Here is a 15,865-nt window from a genome sequence, read left to right as displayed (position 1 = left end):
AACAGATGCTTGATGAGGAGAAGATGGAGAAATTTCTAGGGCATTTTTGTCATGTGGAGCATCTAGAGGAACTTGTGAGAGTGTTAGATGTTCCAATTATTCACTTTGATTGTAAAGATCCTATCCCTTACACCCTAAGCCAACTAGCTAAAGGGGTGATCACTTGATTGCAAGGCCCTTTCTTTATTCTATTATTCTGATCTGGTGCCTAACAATCCTCCCTTCGCCAGGGAATGATCATCCACAATCAAATTTAGGCCACCCTCTAGTCACCATGGTCCTTCTTTTAGGATTAAGATCCTATCCCTTACACCCTAAGCCAACTGACTAAAGGGGTGATCACTTGATTATAGGGCCCTTTCTTTATCCTATTATCCTAATTTAGTGCCTAACAATCCTCCCTTCGCCAGGGAATGATCATCCGTAATCATATTTAGGCCACCCTCTGGTCACCATGGTCCTTCTCTTAGGGTCTACCTAACCTTAGTTCTCTAGATCCACTATGTTGAATATTCCTTCAAAATATTCTTGCCCCACTCGTCAGCCACGAGAATCAAATTGGGCTCTAATACCAATGTTAGGATTCTATCCCTTACACCCTAAGCCAACTGGCTAAAGGGGTGATCACTTGATTATAGTGTGTTATGATCTGGTGCAAAAAGACAAAGATCTAGTCATCCTAGACTATGCTACACCACCTCTTGAAGTTCCTCACAACCCAACCACCCCTGAGCTACCTCAAAAGCTCCACTGCGCCGCCACACCACTGTGAGCCCTAGGGTAGGGTTTTTTCCCTTACCCTAACATGCCTTAATATACCCTTGAGCCTCCTTTTGACCAATGTTGACCACGTGGTCAAAGCTGGCGCCTAACAATTCTTCCCCCCCCAACAAAGTCTTTGTCCCAAGGACAAGTTGTACTTGTGATCACCCTTTTTGGGGAACTTTGCTCAAGCTCTTGGTCCATCTTCCACAGCCGTATACATCAAGGAGGCATTGGGCCCATCACTCCAAGATAGTACACCTTTCAACTGGCTGACATAAAATACCGAATGAATTTTCACCCCAGCCGGCAACCGCACCTGATAAGCCGCTTTACCAATGCGCTCTAGCACTTCATATGGACCAGCATATCGATAGGAAAGTTTATCACTCTTCCCTATTTGTAAAAGCACCAAGGTGTTCTGCCGCTCACTTGATGGAAAGATCACTCGCACAAAGACGAGATCACCCACTTTATATTCCCGGAATTGGCGATGCTCATTCGCAAACTTCTCCACTCTATCCTGAGCTACTTGCAAATTCCGTTTATACACCACCAGAATCTCATCAAGTTTTATGGCCAGATCAGTTGCCTCAGAATCAAGCTTATCATGAACGTCCTTACTCAAATGCAATCCCAACTCCACCATTGTTCGAGGATGCCTTCCATATATGGCAAAGTAAAGACTTAGCTTGGTTCCACTGTGTTGGCTATTGTTGTAAGCAAATTGCACCAACGGAAGATCCCACTGTTCTTACCTTTAACCAATGCTACAACGTAGCATATCCTCCACCACCTGATTCACACGCTCGGTTTGCCTATCCGTCTGAGGATAATCTCCACTCGAGAGTTTCAAAGTCACTTGTATAGCCTATACAAAGCTTTTCTAAAATCCACTGGTGAACTTTGAATCTCGATCACTAATGATATCCTCCGGCAAACCAAAATAAAAAAAAAACCTTCTCTAAGTAAACCGCAGCCAAGTCTGAGGTAGTGACAATCTTTCAAAGAGCCAACAACCGCATATACTTTGTCAACCAATCCACTATGACCCATATTTGCTCCTTTTGCCTCTATGTTAGTGGCAAACAAGTTTTGCCTCTATGTTAGTGGCAAACAAGTGATGAAGTCTATAGAGATATTACACCAAAGGCTCTGAGGAATAGGTAAAGGTTGCAAAAGTCCCCCCGGCTTCTCCTATAGCACCTTAACCTGCTGACAAAACTTGCATGATTTACAATACTTGAGGATATCAGCCTTCATATTCCTCCAATAAAAGTTGCGCTTAATCAATTCATACGTCTTCTTCCCCCAAAAATGACCGGCCTCTAGACGATCATGATAGTGGAATAAAACTTGAGTAATTAACACATCCACTCGTAGCAAATATACACGGCCATTGTAGTAGAGAATCCCATCCACTAATGAGAAAGGGGCTTCCATCTAGTCTCGCAAAGAGGCCACCTCAGCATCCTAAGCCTAAGCATGCTCAACCAACTGCCCAAACTTGCTAACCACCTTACTCAAATGATGACAAAATCGTGTTTGTAACGTTGTCACATGACAAACACGAGATAAAGCATCTGCCACCACATTGGATTTTCCTAGACAATGCTCAATAGAAAACTCCCCAAACTCCATGAGTTTGACCATCCAACGAGCTTGCTTAGTGTTCAACTCCTGTGTAAAAAGATACACAAGTGGTTTGCACCACGAACACTGCACCATAAAAATAGTGTCACCACATCTACAAAGCATGAACAATAGAGAGTAACTCTTGTTCATATATGGAATAGCGTTGCTCTACGGAATTCAAACTTTGACTCTCATATGCAATAGGCTGTCCCTCTTGCATGAGAATTCCTCCCAGTGCATAACCACTCGCATCGCATGTCACCTTGTAAGGTTTCGATGGATCAGCAATGTGAAGCACTGGAGTCTCGCTCAACAATCGTTTCAACACTACAAAACTCTCCTCTTGTGGCTTCTTCCACTCGAATGGCACATTCTTGTGTAACAACCACATCAAAAGAATAGCCACCTCTGCAAACTTATGCTGGAAACATTGGTAGTATGCCATACCAAGAAAACTGCGCAACTCGGCCACTGTAGTCAGTGTAGGCCAGTTTTCCACCACAACCACCTTCCTTGGATCCATCTTGACACCCTTAGATGTCACAATATAGCCTAGATATTCCACCTCTGACTTTGCAAACTCATATTTGCTCTTCTTCATATAAAGTTTGCTGTCTCGGAGTAACAAAAGAACCTTGCACAAATGCACCTTATGCTCCTCCATATTCTTGCTAAAAACAAGAATATCGTCCAAGAAAATCTTCACAAACTCATGAAGATAACACCCAAATACCTTTGTCATCAACCAAGTAAATGTGGTTGGTGCATTCGTCAAACCAAACGGCATAACTGTAAACTCAAAATGTCCAAAGCTTGTGTTAAATGCCGTTTTGGAGATAAATGCATCATCCATTGCAATCTGATGATATCCACTCCTCAGATCAATCTTGGTAAACACTCGTGCATCACCAAGCTTGTCTAGGATATCATCCACATATGGCATTGGCATTTTATCCTTCACTGTCTTCTTGTTCAAAGCGCGGTAGTCAATACACATCCACATTGAACCGTCCTTCTTCTTCACAAGCAAGACCAAAGCACCAAACTGAGACTTACTTGGCTGAATAAATCCAAACTCAAGTAACTCTTTGACTTGTCGTTGAACTTCTTGCTCCTCTGCATAACTTAACCGAAATGAACACCGGTAAAATGGCCACGTCCCCGGCTCTAATGTAATCCCATGCTCCACACCTCGTAACGGAGGCAACCCATGAAGAAGTTCAGATGGAAAAACATCAGAAAACTCATCAAGTACATCCCGTACTGTTGCTTCTCCCCCACACGTGCCTTGGTCCCCCAAGTCATGAACAAATAGCAAGTAACTCGAAAGTGCTTTTCCATTACGACAAGCCTACTTCAAAGAGTTAACAGAGAGCATAACAACTGGTGGTTGAACGCCCTTGCCAAACCACACATCTTTAACACCATCATACTCCAACGAGATATGCTTAATACTCCACTTTATTTCTGGATCCACCTTCACCAACCATGGCATCCCAAAAATGAAATCCACATGATGGATATCCGCGAGATAAAAAGTCTCCACAAGTGTGGTTTTGCCAACCAACACTTCCAGCCCCTCGAGACAAGCATCAAAATGCTAAGTAGAGGTAGTTGCACCTTCCACTATGTATGGAAGAACTCCGCGTGTGACCAGGCCATGCTCTGCAACAAACTTAGCCGAAACAAAGTTGTTATCGCTCCCACTATCCAGTAAAATCTGCACTGGATCGCCACGGAACACGCCCTCCAGCATTAAAGCTGATTCACACGTATCCTCGAGCTCCATCTTGTTCCACACACAGTTGAGCTAACGAGCAACGATCGAAAGTCTCTTCCTTTGATCAGAATGGTTGTTCTCATCATCCTCATGCTGCAAAGTTTGTAACTTTTTAGTATCTAACTTACCATGACTAGAAGATTGGCCATTTTTCTTATCCTACTGCTTGTTCTTCAACTGCGGAAAATCAGCCTTATAGTGTCCAAGTTCGCTACAATGATGACAACCCTGTTTATAATTCTTCACAAAGAACTTCCACTTCTTGGACCCCTTTGCATCCGAAGTAGTCACCACCAACTTCAACTTGTGATGCTTGTTCCCATCCTTGTGTCCATGGCAATTATCACAATGATTATCGACAAAAGGACTTTGCGAATGCTTGCAAGACCTATGCTTGTCATTGTCAAGTCAACGAGCCACATCAAAAAGCTCCTTCAAACTCTTTGTAGGGTGAGAATGACGCAAGTGTTGCTGCATGCTCTCAATATGTAGGCCATCAATGAAGTAGGACTTGTTCTGATCTGGATCTTTCATTGGAACACGACTAATCAAGCTCAATATAGTCCCCGAACGTCATTTTCCCTTGCTCGAATCAAAGTTTTGTATGAGCATTTTCCACGTTGTAATGAGGGGCAAAACATAAACGGAAAGCAGCCTCAAACTCATCCATGGTAGACACTGGTGGTTTCTTATCTGCAACACAAGACTCCTTAAGCCAATTCCACCATCAAAGACCCACATCACGCAAAACCATTGGAATAGCCACTAAAGCCTCTGCATCTGGAGTTCCCTTAGCAGCTAAGAACTTTTTCACATTGGCTAGCGAAGCGAGACACTCATCCACACCACCATCACCGAAAAAGGTTGGAATCTTGAGTCGCTCTACCAAAGAAGGTTTACTTGGAGTGCTACCCCGTCCAGCCTCGAGTGCCTCAACACGCCCATGCATGGTATCCATTATGCCATGCATTTTGTCTTGCATCTTTTGCTGATTTCGATTAAGGGCTCGCAGCTCATGAACCACATATTGAATGGTCCAAATCTCCACAGCTTCATCAGCACCATCATCAGCACCACCACTGACAATAGGATTCCAGCATTCAGCTTGGTCGGCCATCGCAACCAACTCCTCTAATACCAATGTTATGATCTGGCACAAAAAGACAGAGATCTAGTCGCCCTAGACTATGCTACACCACCTCTTGAGGTTCCTCACCAACCACCCCCGAGCTACCTCAAAAGCTCCACTGCACCGCCACTCCACTGTAAGCCCTAGGGTAGGTTTTTTTCCCTTACCCTAACATCCCTTAATATACCCTTGAGCCTCCCTTTGACCAACGTTGACCATGTGGTCAAAGCTGGCACCTAACACATTGCCCCTTCTTTATCCTATTATCCTGATGTGGTGCTTAACACTAATGGAATTGGAACTGGAACCAGCAGATTTATGAGACGACCTGAGCTATGAGACTTGGAGAAAATTTAAGTAACTAATGATGAATAGCACCAAGCTTCAATTGTGGCTGTAGATAGGAGAGATGTGATGATGTTGCAAAGAACACACATGATGTGCAAGGAGCTTCAACTTCTCAGGCAAACTTTTGTGGAATCAACCGTGACAAAGGAGAAGTAGAATTGCCAAATTTGTTTTTTAAATTGTTAAAATGCAAGTCCAAAGTTTGATCTCGATCCAGCTCTTGTCTAGCTCACACTCTGGAATTAAGGTTCTTGGGCAGCGGCTAGCTAGGATTCCTGTTGGAGGGCAGTTAGGGCTTCTAGCGCTAGCAGTGGCAGGTTGTTGCAGTATTAGGAGGCTCTTAAGGCATTTCGACAGTGGACAAACAGTTGCAAAAACTCTAGAAATAGAGTTCTTTACCAAAATCTATGTGATCTTGCTTGCCTTGATGTGTGATAGAGACAGTAGCAATTGAGGATTGGTGGAGCTGGATGTTATTTTATGGGTGATTTGGAGTAACTAGGACTTGAAAAAGTTCCCAGCTTTCTAGATTCTCTTTGGAAGACCATGCACAATGTCTCGCTTTGAGGATGATCGGGAAGGGAGGATTTTTGGATCCAATGGCAGGGATTGCTGCCACAATGGGGACTAGCAACCACAATAGGGACTAGCAGCCAACGGAGATAATTAGATGCTGCATGTGTAGGGGATCCACACATTTCCTCTCCAACGCTAGATCTGGAGCATTTGGCTCCCATAAGAGGAGGCTTGGGCCATTTCTCTAGTCCCTAGGGCTAGGAATCTTTTGAAAATGGGCTAGTGCACTTGTCCCATGCAGGAGGCAGGGTAGCACACTCTGACTATGAGTTGGAGGATGTTCACACCTCGCATGGATCTACGAGTTGGAGTTGCATTGCGATCGGGCATCGTTTTGGCACTGGATGCATGTTGATGGTGGAGTGTTCTGTAGCAGTCTCGAGTGTCGTGGAGTGTAGCAGGTGGCTTCAAGTTTTGCGGTGGAGTCACCTGGAAGGCAGGCATCCCACAAGCAGCACCGGGCATCCGTGCTTGTAGTCTTGTTAGTATCTTTAAGAGTGCACTCTCGATATTGTTTTTAGCCCCTAAGGGGCATTGGGGAATAGTACATACACATTTCATCAATCCAGATTTTGTCCATGGTCAATTCCTGAATCACAGAATAAGCATGTTGATGCTTGGTGTGGTACTCAAGTTTCTTCACAAGGCCATTGCTCTTTTACACTTCTTTTATTTCTTTTTTGGCAGTATGTTTATAGAAATACTCAACCAACCGTAGAGAAGTTTCTGAACTTCCACCGATCACTTGAGCAGGCACAGAAGTGAATCAGCAAGCTGTCTCCAGTAGTCAGGAGGGAAGATAAACTTTTCAAATGCCTTGTTCAAGGAGAAGGCAAAGAATGCAAAGAGCTAGGGTTCTCTAGTATTGTCTACTTGGGTGTATTGGGAACCCTGGCATTGAAGCTGCTCCAGATTGGATTGCCATGGCTGGTGAGTGAGCATCCTCCATTCACAAACCGCATCTAGATGCTCCAGGTGGTGTCGGACCTCCAGTTGGGTGACGAACAGGAGACCTTTGAGGGCGGATTGCCAGGGCGATCTCAAGGCAATGAGCAGCCCCAAGTTCCCGGTGATCACCAAGCTGCTGGTGGCCAATGGCAGCACAAACTCCCATGCCATGTCTCTCACCTTCAACCAAGAGGGTCTCACCAAGTTCAAGCTGCCGGTTGTCCTCCAGGAATTCTTCAACCATGGTGGCGTCATCTTCAAGATGTACGTGGTGGGCAACTACGTCAAGTGTGTCAAGCGGAGGTCCCTCCCGGATGTGCCTGAGGACGAGCTCAACCGGTTGGAGGCACTGTGCTTCTTGCAGATCTGTGGGGCATCGGACTGCCTCCCACCGACCAAGTTTGTGGCGGAGCTGGCCAAGGGATTGAGGGCTCCAGATCTTCAACTTCAATCTTATCTGGGACTCATCTGTGGTAGCCAGGAACCACTACCACGTCAACTATTTCACCAGATGCCTGCATACGAGACGGTGTTGACGGACTTCTTCCTTAGCCTGCCCAAGCTCAAGGCCAGCTGAGTGATGCTGCCATGCATGATTTGCGGTGCCCTCACTTTGCACAACTCAAATTTGAGAGATAAGTATAACGGGGCTCGATTAGAAGGCTGATAGAATTTTTTGGAATGTTTGCAGGGTCATACAATGCATCCACTGTTGTGGAGAACATTGACTTTTAGGGAACTTCAAAATGGAAGGTGCTTCGTTCTGGCTCGTCACAAACACTACTTTGTCTTTTCTTCTTGCAATTTCTTCGCAGTGACATCCATGGAGTCGCTGTTTGATAGGATCTGTGGGAGAAATCGACAGCCTTGGCCCAAAGTTCCAACAAGGCTGATGCGTATCCTCTTCACATCTGGATCATGGTAAGCTTTGCAAGACTAGCTAGCGAGCTTATAGCTTTTCCTCATGGATCTTATTTCCTTTTTTCATTCTATATGGACTATGGTACTGTTTTTGTGTTCTGGATTCTCATGTTCACTGACCAGTAGCATAGCGTCTAGTCTCACAAAATATCAATATCTCATGATGCAAGTTCATGCAGAAACATTGTATTGAATAAAGTACTATCATTCCAAACTCTCAACAAATTTTTCCACAGTATCTCTCAAAATTATGCCATCTTTGGCTAAATGAAGAGACCTTTTGTGGAGGTTAAATCTGTTAGAGTTAAGATTTTCCATGAACTTGTCATTTTTTGTGATCATTAAGTTATGCAATATGCAACAAGCCATGATATTGTTTGCAAAGATGCTTTGATGTCCTCTGAATCCTTTCTAAGCTAGCAATTTTCATTGCCTCTTCAAAATTCCAAAAGATCACTTGACAACAATCCATGTAGAAGAATGAAGGAAGTTGTACCTTTTTGCCATGAACCTATTAACCAAAATTAATCATATCCTCCACTATGGAATCCCCTCGAACTTTGTGTGGTACACTAGGTTACATAAACACTTCTTTTCAATCCTTCAAACCACTAGAATTCCAAACTCATCTATTTGGAATATTATTTGTTATCCTTGTTGTTATGTCAAAGAATGAAGTTTTATTATCTACCATTGAATAGTATTTTCTTGCCCTAACATACCAATTTGTTGTGAACCCTGATCTTGGGAGCTTGATTGCAATGTGAGTGCCATCCATTGCATCACAACAATTTGAGAATCCACGCAATCTTTGAAATCTTGCTATAACTTCATTCATTCTTTTCTCATTTGGCCAATGGATCATTAGTCCTTCATGCTTAAATAATGCATACCTAAAATGCCATAGACAAGCTTGAGTAGTGCATGAAGTCACTCCAAATGCATTAAATCATTCACCACATATCCCCAAATGCCAAGTGTTTCAAAGCAATAGCTATTTTCTTTGAAACAAGCAAGTGCCACCTTAGTATTTTTGCCAAATCTGGAGGAGGCCTCCTGGCCAATTTTGGAACAAGCTCATCACAAAGAAAAGTGAATAAACCCAAAAAACTTCTCTCAATCTTTGTGGATGTATATAAAGAACCTCAAACTCTATCTAATACCACTAGTGAAGACTTCTCAGCTTCATGTAGTACGCACTAAAAGTTATAGCAAGATATGGCATGGAAAGCACTATAGCAATCACTTCACCATTCGAATGAGCAAAGTTCAAATTCTTTTTGGATGAGTAGAGAACATTAATGTGTATGGTGTTAGGTTTGTGCATGTTATCATTCTCAACTGCATGTGAAGCTATTGTTGCCCACTTTATGGAAAATATTTTCTGATTTCTATTATGGGTGCTTAAATCTGACATAACACCAATCTGTTTAGCTTGTGTGTTGAAGTTGGGTTTCTGGTCTGCAAGCCTAGTCTCAAACTAATTTACCTTCTTGGGATTGTTTGTAGGTGATGCATTGTAATAGTGCTTTATATAGATTATCACTGAATGCCACTTCATCATCAATTGCCTTATTCTGTAGTGAATAGCTAAAAAACTTCACCATTCAAAAACTAGTTGGGGCTAAACCTTGAAAATGAAGTTCTCCCATCTTGCAACAAGGCATGCCACCATGATGAGCAAAAGTACTTCATATTCGTCTTGATGGTTTTTACTTTCCATCACTGTTGTATGTGTTGGAAAACTCTTCCTACCATCTACTACCTTCAATGTCCTCCTCTTCACCCAAGCAGCAGAATTACAGGCTTATGGTGGTCCTTGGATGGCATAGTTGTTATATCCATCTAACCTTTGTGCTGGTGCCATGGCCAGAGCAAACCCATGACCATTGTACAGACCATCCTGTTCCATCATCAATCCATTATTTTGAGGAGGTAAAAGGTTTTTAACAAATAGGTAATATGATGAATAAATCTAGTTACAATGCTCGCAGCCAGCCAGTAGCTTTCGCAGATTTGTTACTCTTGGTTTCTCAAAAGTTACAAAGAAGTACATGGAGGGTCTTTGCAGCAGCAGTAGTGTCATATATGAGTGGAATCAGCCCTTGGCCTCTTGCCTTCTAAAGCATTAAAGATTGGCCTTTAGATTGGATTTTAGTGGAAGCTTCCCCTGTAAAGCAGGATGAGCACTACTAGGCAAGTTCCAGTTATTTTCCCTCTTTTATGCATCAGGTATGGAGTCATAGAGAGTTTTCTTGATTCTCATTCAGGAATTTTTAGAGTAGGCTAAACTCATTATCATCCTCATCACAACCCTCATCACCAGAGTCATCTTCCTCATCACCCTCATCACCACAGTCATCTTCCTCATCACCACTCTCATTATCCTCATTACTAGGTTCGTAGTCCGGATCAAAACTTGCAGCAGCTAGCATCGGTGTGTGCCTCACAGCACTGAATAAACCTACACATAGATCAATAAAAACTAAGAATAACAAAAAGAGTCAATTACTTACCAAATGGACTCTGCTGTGGATACAAGTGTTGACCTTTATCAACCTTTGGCACAACCATCCTGTTGGAACTTTTGACTTTGGAAATCACGTTATACACTGCTTGATCGGTCATAAAAACCATGGCGTAATTCCCATCTGAAAAGACACATTTAACCATCCACAAAGAAAAATTAAGTACCTGGCATCCATTGCTCCATCGTCCATATCTTCTTCAGAAAGTCTTCTTCCCACTTGGCTTGCTGTCCTTCATAAACATCCGCGCGTTTGCTCTCAATAAATAAAAAGAAGTCCTGCAGCTTGTTCTGAAGATCCACCAGCTGCAGATGGATGAAGCTATCAGGTCCATGGTTGCCAACCCAATAAAACTGCTGCCTGTCCTCTCTTAGAAAGGCCTGAAATACGTCTGCTGTATCTATCTGATGGGGCTGACGTTTCGGAGGTCCAAACGTTGCACCAGCTGGCAACTGGAACTTCAAAGCCTGCATACGTGCAGGAACGCGGAAATTTGAGGGGAGAATGTCTTTGAGTGTGAACTCAAACACCGTGTCCTTCTTCTCGCGATCATGAAAAAGCTTACCCATGTATATCATGAAGACAATGCACATAAGGTCTGATACCTCCTTAACCTTGGGATTAGAATCCAGTATAGGAGGCCATAAATGTTTCAGCTCCGCCACATGTAGGTTCTCGACAAGATGGTAAATAAGGAGTGGAGAGAACATGACGGAAAAAGAGCGCATTCCATTCTTCGTGTCTTCCTGTTTCGATAAGTTTATGTGCTTATTGGGTGACGGCTCCTGTACATTAACACCACATAACCACTCACATGAACTTCTGAAATATCAGAAAAGTACCTCGTTGCGTAAGAGTGCAACTAAACCGCAAGACTCTAAAAATCCCCACTTATCTTTGTATCTGCTACCTGGCCAGACCAGTTCGTCCCGACTGATCAGGGTCCCCAGCAGCGCAACATAAAGAGCTCGTAGCACCAACAAATACCTCTTGTCCACAAGGTAGTGAAAATAATAACCGCGTTTGATAGTACTCCACGCGTTCCTTATTGTATCACGGAGATCGGTTTGGGTGAGATCTTGATTCACCTGTAACAAACATAAAAAAACTTCTCATCACATCAAGAAAAAAGACAAAAAAGAGCCGAATAAACCTTCTCATAGAACTTCGCAGCATCGAGATGAGGGTGCTCGGGCATCAACCCTCTCAAAAGGTGATCAAGCATCCTAGGATTACCTCCTGCTAACTTTATCAGATTCCTTAGTCCGTCCTTCAACTCAAATGGTCTCTCCATGCCGAGAGTATTTCCTAGTCTTGAAAGGAAGATTGTCGTTACATTTACCACCTCCTCCTCATTCAAAGGCCTAATAGGTATAAAAATACTTGTTGCCTTCTCCGTTGATGTGTAACGCATTGTGGCCCCAGAAAATCGGGTCGTTGCTACTGTAAGTACAGGAAACGTCAGGCCACCTCGGTTACCTTTGATATGTCGAACATAGGCCGAGAAAGCTTCATGAATCCAGGACGATGCAGCTCGGAGGCCTCCATCAAAAAACCAAGATAGAAAAATTCGCTTGTCGGCAGGAACCTTAAGACCAGTTCGAATGAAGTCGATCACATCTCTGAAAGTCAGCACATTCCTCAGGCCCGGAAATTTGTCATCCAACTCCTTGAGAAAATCACCATATGCAGTCGTATTCATTGGACTAAGTGCTGCATGCAAGGACCGAAGGGCCAAAACCTGTGCGCCTTCCAGGCCGTTCTCGAGCAGAAGTGCACCCCCCGCCATGGTCGTTTCAACCGAATGGTACATACTAAGATCTTTGCCAGTCTCCAACACGTTGTTCACCACTTCCTTGAACTGAGTGGCAAGCCCACTGTAACCTAGCTGGTCGCCGAGAATGGCATCTATAGTCCCTGTTTTTGTGTCCCTCTCCCACGCTTCTCTGAAAAGAGCTGAGAGACATGTCCCGACAGTTGTTTTACCTGCTCCGGGAAATCCGATGACCATCAACAAGAACTCTTTTCGTTCAATATCTGAGGCACTGGCCGTCTTGTTCATGAAAGTTGCAAAGACCCGTGCAGTGGCAGCCATAAGATGCTGAATCATCTCCTCCCTTCCGACCAAAGTAAAATAATCTCCCAAGTCCGTATGTAAACACGGCTGCCCACCGTTGTCCAGAAGCGGCACCTTGCAGCCTGGCACCCTCCTCGCCGGCATCCCGTGAAAAAACCTTGCATCCTCCAGTTGTTTTGTGTATACATCCAGCAACCTCGACACTACAACACAAACTTGCCAGTAGTAGAAGCAAAAGTAAAAGACGCCAAAAAGCAAAAAAAAAGTGAGACGAGCAGAAGCAAACCGATAGACACATTAAACAGAAAAGCAACACATTAAGCTGAAAAGCATATGAGAGCCACAATGCCGAAAATCCAGGCAAAACGTTCTACAAGCTACAGAGCCAAAAAAAAGACCATCAGCAGCCCGGACACCCTATAGCCGCACTAGCACCACGACAAGAAAACGCCAAGTTCCAGCCAAGACGTGGTTTTGCTCAGTAAGTGCTTACCTGGCGCAGCTTGAAGGGTTATCGGCAGGGTCGCTGAAACAGAAATATAAACTTGTCAGTACTCGGCCATAGCCAGGGAACAAGCAGGCTGAATAGCACCATACTCCTGAGGCAAAACAACCAGCCGGCAAAGGGCGAAACGAGCAAAGCAGACTCCTAAATAACTCAAGAGGAGCACAGCCCAGGAAGAACACATCCTTACTCAGATTCAAAGACCACAAAGCTCACCAGGGAGGCAGATCCAGGCAACGCTACTTACGTGTAGGAGCCCTCGTTGCCCGAATAGTATGAGAAGATCCAGGCAGATACGTAGACCTGCTCAGGCCGTCTTCCCCTGCCTGTAGACGTCTCCACCTGACCCTGCCTTGCCCATTGAGCTTCACAATGATAGAAACAGCCAAGAACTCCTGGAGAACATCATTTACTGCCACTCTACCATCGTTAAGATAGAACTCGCAACCTTCTGCTCCATCTATGTCTTCGATGAACTCTACAATCTCCTCCATAGTCTCAGATCCTGTTAACCCTAGCCACCGTTGTCTGGGTATAATCCTTTGGTGCTTTTGGGGGCCGTTTTTTCACCCTTTTATTACCTGGAAATTTCTCCCCCCGCCTTAAAAACAAACTTTCCGCCCCCGACTAAAGGCCAATCTTTAATGGCTTTATAGATGCTGCACATGTGACTGTCACAGTCTGCTGACGGTGATAAAATGACGGTACATGTAACCATCATCTATGTTAGATTATTCTAGAATATTTTAAAATCAAGTTAAGTCAATGCTGATTTGTCATTGATTAATGCTACATTATTAGGGTTCATATGGGATGAACAGTTGGTTGTTGCTTATAAAAGATCTAGTGTCTTAGAAAATATCTTGAGGATGAGAGGCTTGAAGTTGCTCTTCAACAACAATCAGTGCTAGTGTATTATCACATGTGCTTGGCAGTAGTTGGGAATTCGTTGCAATTGAACTTATTTCAAGAGGGAGATTTCTATATCAAACCAAGGTCTTGTCATTGGGTGGACAAGTTTGAAATGCAAAATCCAACAAGGTGGAGAGAGTTCTTCAGAGTTTTTAAGGAGTAGTTCATGACAATCTATGAATTTGTTACTCCATCAATGCAAATAGCACCACCTCTAAGTTTGAGAAACATTCAATCTAGATATGTTCATGTTGGTAAGCAAGTTGCCATTGCTTTATCTTTTGCTAGTTTAGTAGAGCATTTCAGTGTTTCTAAAGTAACTGTCCAAAAGTATTGTCAGAAGTTTCCTATTCCAGCATTTAAGACAATTTCTTGTGTGGCCAGTAGATCTATCAGCAGTAAAAATAAGTTTCAAGAGTCTTCATGGCTTCCCAAATTGCTGTGGTGCAATTGACTACACGCATTTCAAAGTTGAGCTTCCTAGAAATGCTTTTGCAAATGATTATTACAACAACGACAAGGATTACTCAATTGTCATGCAAGAAATCATGAATAGTGAAGCAAGGTCTCTAGATATTCGAGTTGGAGATCCTCACCTATACCAATAATGAAGTTATGCAAAATGCAAGCTGTTTTTATGGCAACTGTTAGCTGAGTGATGGTCTCAACTTCAACTAGCTTCCTAAACATCCTCCAATGACCTTTAAGCAATCTGAAACTTTTCTCACATACCATCCTCAAAAACAACAAGTAAAAGTTAAATGCTTCTCTCAATTCAATTCCATTTGCACTTGGAAATGGTATAACCAACCACAGAAGCTTGTAGTATCCTAAGTCTTTGATGATGTACTATTGGCCTTTTGAGACTGCTGGTCCATTAAGAATCCCACCTGATTGAGCTTTTCTGTAGAATGAACTCTTCCTCAAAACAATTATGTTATTGCAACTCCAACATAGGAGAAATAGACATTGAGCCTGAGCCAATGACTAATCAACCACAAGGCTGGTGACCGGAGCCTCATGTTGCTGCTACAGAGCTTAGAAACATTCTCACTACTTATGTAGTAGACTTAAACAAATCCACTTCGAAGCTCACAAATTTGTTTATTTTAGTGTGCTCTGTTTACACACAAACTCGAGTTTTATTTTTCAGGGTTTTGACTAGCCTGCACAGCTTCATGCTGCTCGAGGCGCTGCATGGCGAGCTGCACAGTCACCTTGCAGTGCTCAAGAACGAGCTCGTCGATCTCATCAACAGGGATTACAACGATTTCGTGCGCCTCAGCACACAGCTCATGGATGTGGACAGTGCTGTGCTCCGGATGCTCACACCATTGCAAGAGCTGCAAGGTAAGCTCGTCACCATGCGCGATGGTGTCAACTCCTAGCTTGCTTGCAGATCGAGAAGCTCTTGCTGGAGCTCAAGGAAAATAGAATTTCCAATAGAAATCTAGTGAGTGGCAGTGAAGGATCTCTGGATCCAGTCGACAACAGTGGTGACGACCTGAGGAGTTGATTGTTGGAGCGAATTGCGAGTGAGATGAATTGTCTAAAGTTCTATGTTGCCCACGTCCAGGTGAAGTTCTATTTTTCAGAAAAGGTGACACTTATCTTTCTTGTCACCGTTTATCAAAACCATAGAAAAGAGGATCCAGAATGCCAATGCCTCCTTGAGAGAAAACTTGGAGAAGTGTATTAAAACGAGGCTGGAAAGGCGTGACGAGAAAGGCTGGAAAGGCGTGTC

General features: G+C 43.5%; 2 protein-coding genes across 2 annotated transcripts; one reads left to right on the top strand and one right to left on the bottom strand.

Moving 5' to 3' along the window:
• The first annotated feature begins 5,841 nt into the window (after positions 1-5,841).
• LOC112342733 (inositol-tetrakisphosphate 1-kinase 1-like) lies at positions 5,842-7,952 on the top strand. The gene is made up of 3 exons (XM_024664997.1): positions 5,842-5,971; positions 6,472-6,697; positions 7,239-7,952. The coding sequence occupies exons 1-3, from the start codon at positions 5,842-5,844 to the stop codon at positions 7,753-7,755; spliced, it is 873 nt and encodes a 290-aa protein (XP_024520765.1). The 3' UTR covers positions 7,756-7,952.
• Positions 7,953-10,334: 2,382 nt separating this feature from the next.
• LOC112342741 lies at positions 10,335-13,821 on the bottom strand. Its single transcript, XM_024665009.1, has 7 exons — positions 13,457-13,821; positions 13,198-13,230; positions 11,781-12,907; positions 11,470-11,715; positions 10,794-11,412; positions 10,616-10,750; positions 10,335-10,563 (listed from the first exon to the last, which is right to left on the bottom strand). The coding sequence occupies exons 1-7, from the start codon at positions 13,701-13,703 to the stop codon at positions 10,376-10,378; spliced, it is 2,595 nt and encodes an 864-aa protein (XP_024520777.1). The 5' UTR covers positions 13,704-13,821; the 3' UTR covers positions 10,335-10,375.
• Positions 13,822-15,865: the final 2,044 nt, after the last annotated feature.

The sequence above is a fragment of the Selaginella moellendorffii genome, unplaced genomic scaffold (genome assembly GCF_000143415.4).
Source record: "Selaginella moellendorffii unplaced genomic scaffold, v1.0 SELMOscaffold_117, whole genome shotgun sequence".
In the NCBI taxonomy this organism is placed as follows: Eukaryota; Viridiplantae; Streptophyta; class Lycopodiopsida; order Selaginellales; family Selaginellaceae; genus Selaginella; species Selaginella moellendorffii.
The sequence above is the reverse complement of the archived record's forward strand: the minus strand, read 5'-3'. Positions and strand labels throughout refer to the sequence as shown.

Bases quoted from the DNA above. Each gene is read 5' to 3' on its own strand.
- LOC112342733 (XM_024664997.1), top strand. From the start codon at position 5,842: ATGCAAGTCCAAAGTTTGATCTCGATCCAGCTCTTGTCTAGCTCACAC. The intron at 5,972-6,471 runs GTTGTTGCAGTA...TGTCCCATGCAG, and splicing joins TCTAGCGCTAGCAGTGGCAG to GAGGCAGGGTAGCACACTCT. The intron at 6,698-7,238 runs GTGCTTGTAGTC...GGTGACGAACAG, and splicing joins ACAAGCAGCACCGGGCATCC to GAGACCTTTGAGGGCGGATT.
- LOC112342741 (XM_024665009.1), bottom strand. From the start codon at position 13,703: ATGGAGGAGATTGTAGAGTTCATCGAAGACATAGATGGAGCAGAAGGT. The intron at 11,413-11,469 runs GTACTTTTCTGA...GTTAATGTACAG, and splicing joins TTGCACTCTTACGCAACGAG to GAGCCGTCACCCAATAAGCA. The intron at 10,751-10,793 runs GTACTTAATTTT...GTGTCTTTTCAG, and splicing joins GATGGAGCAATGGATGCCAG to ATGGGAATTACGCCATGGTT.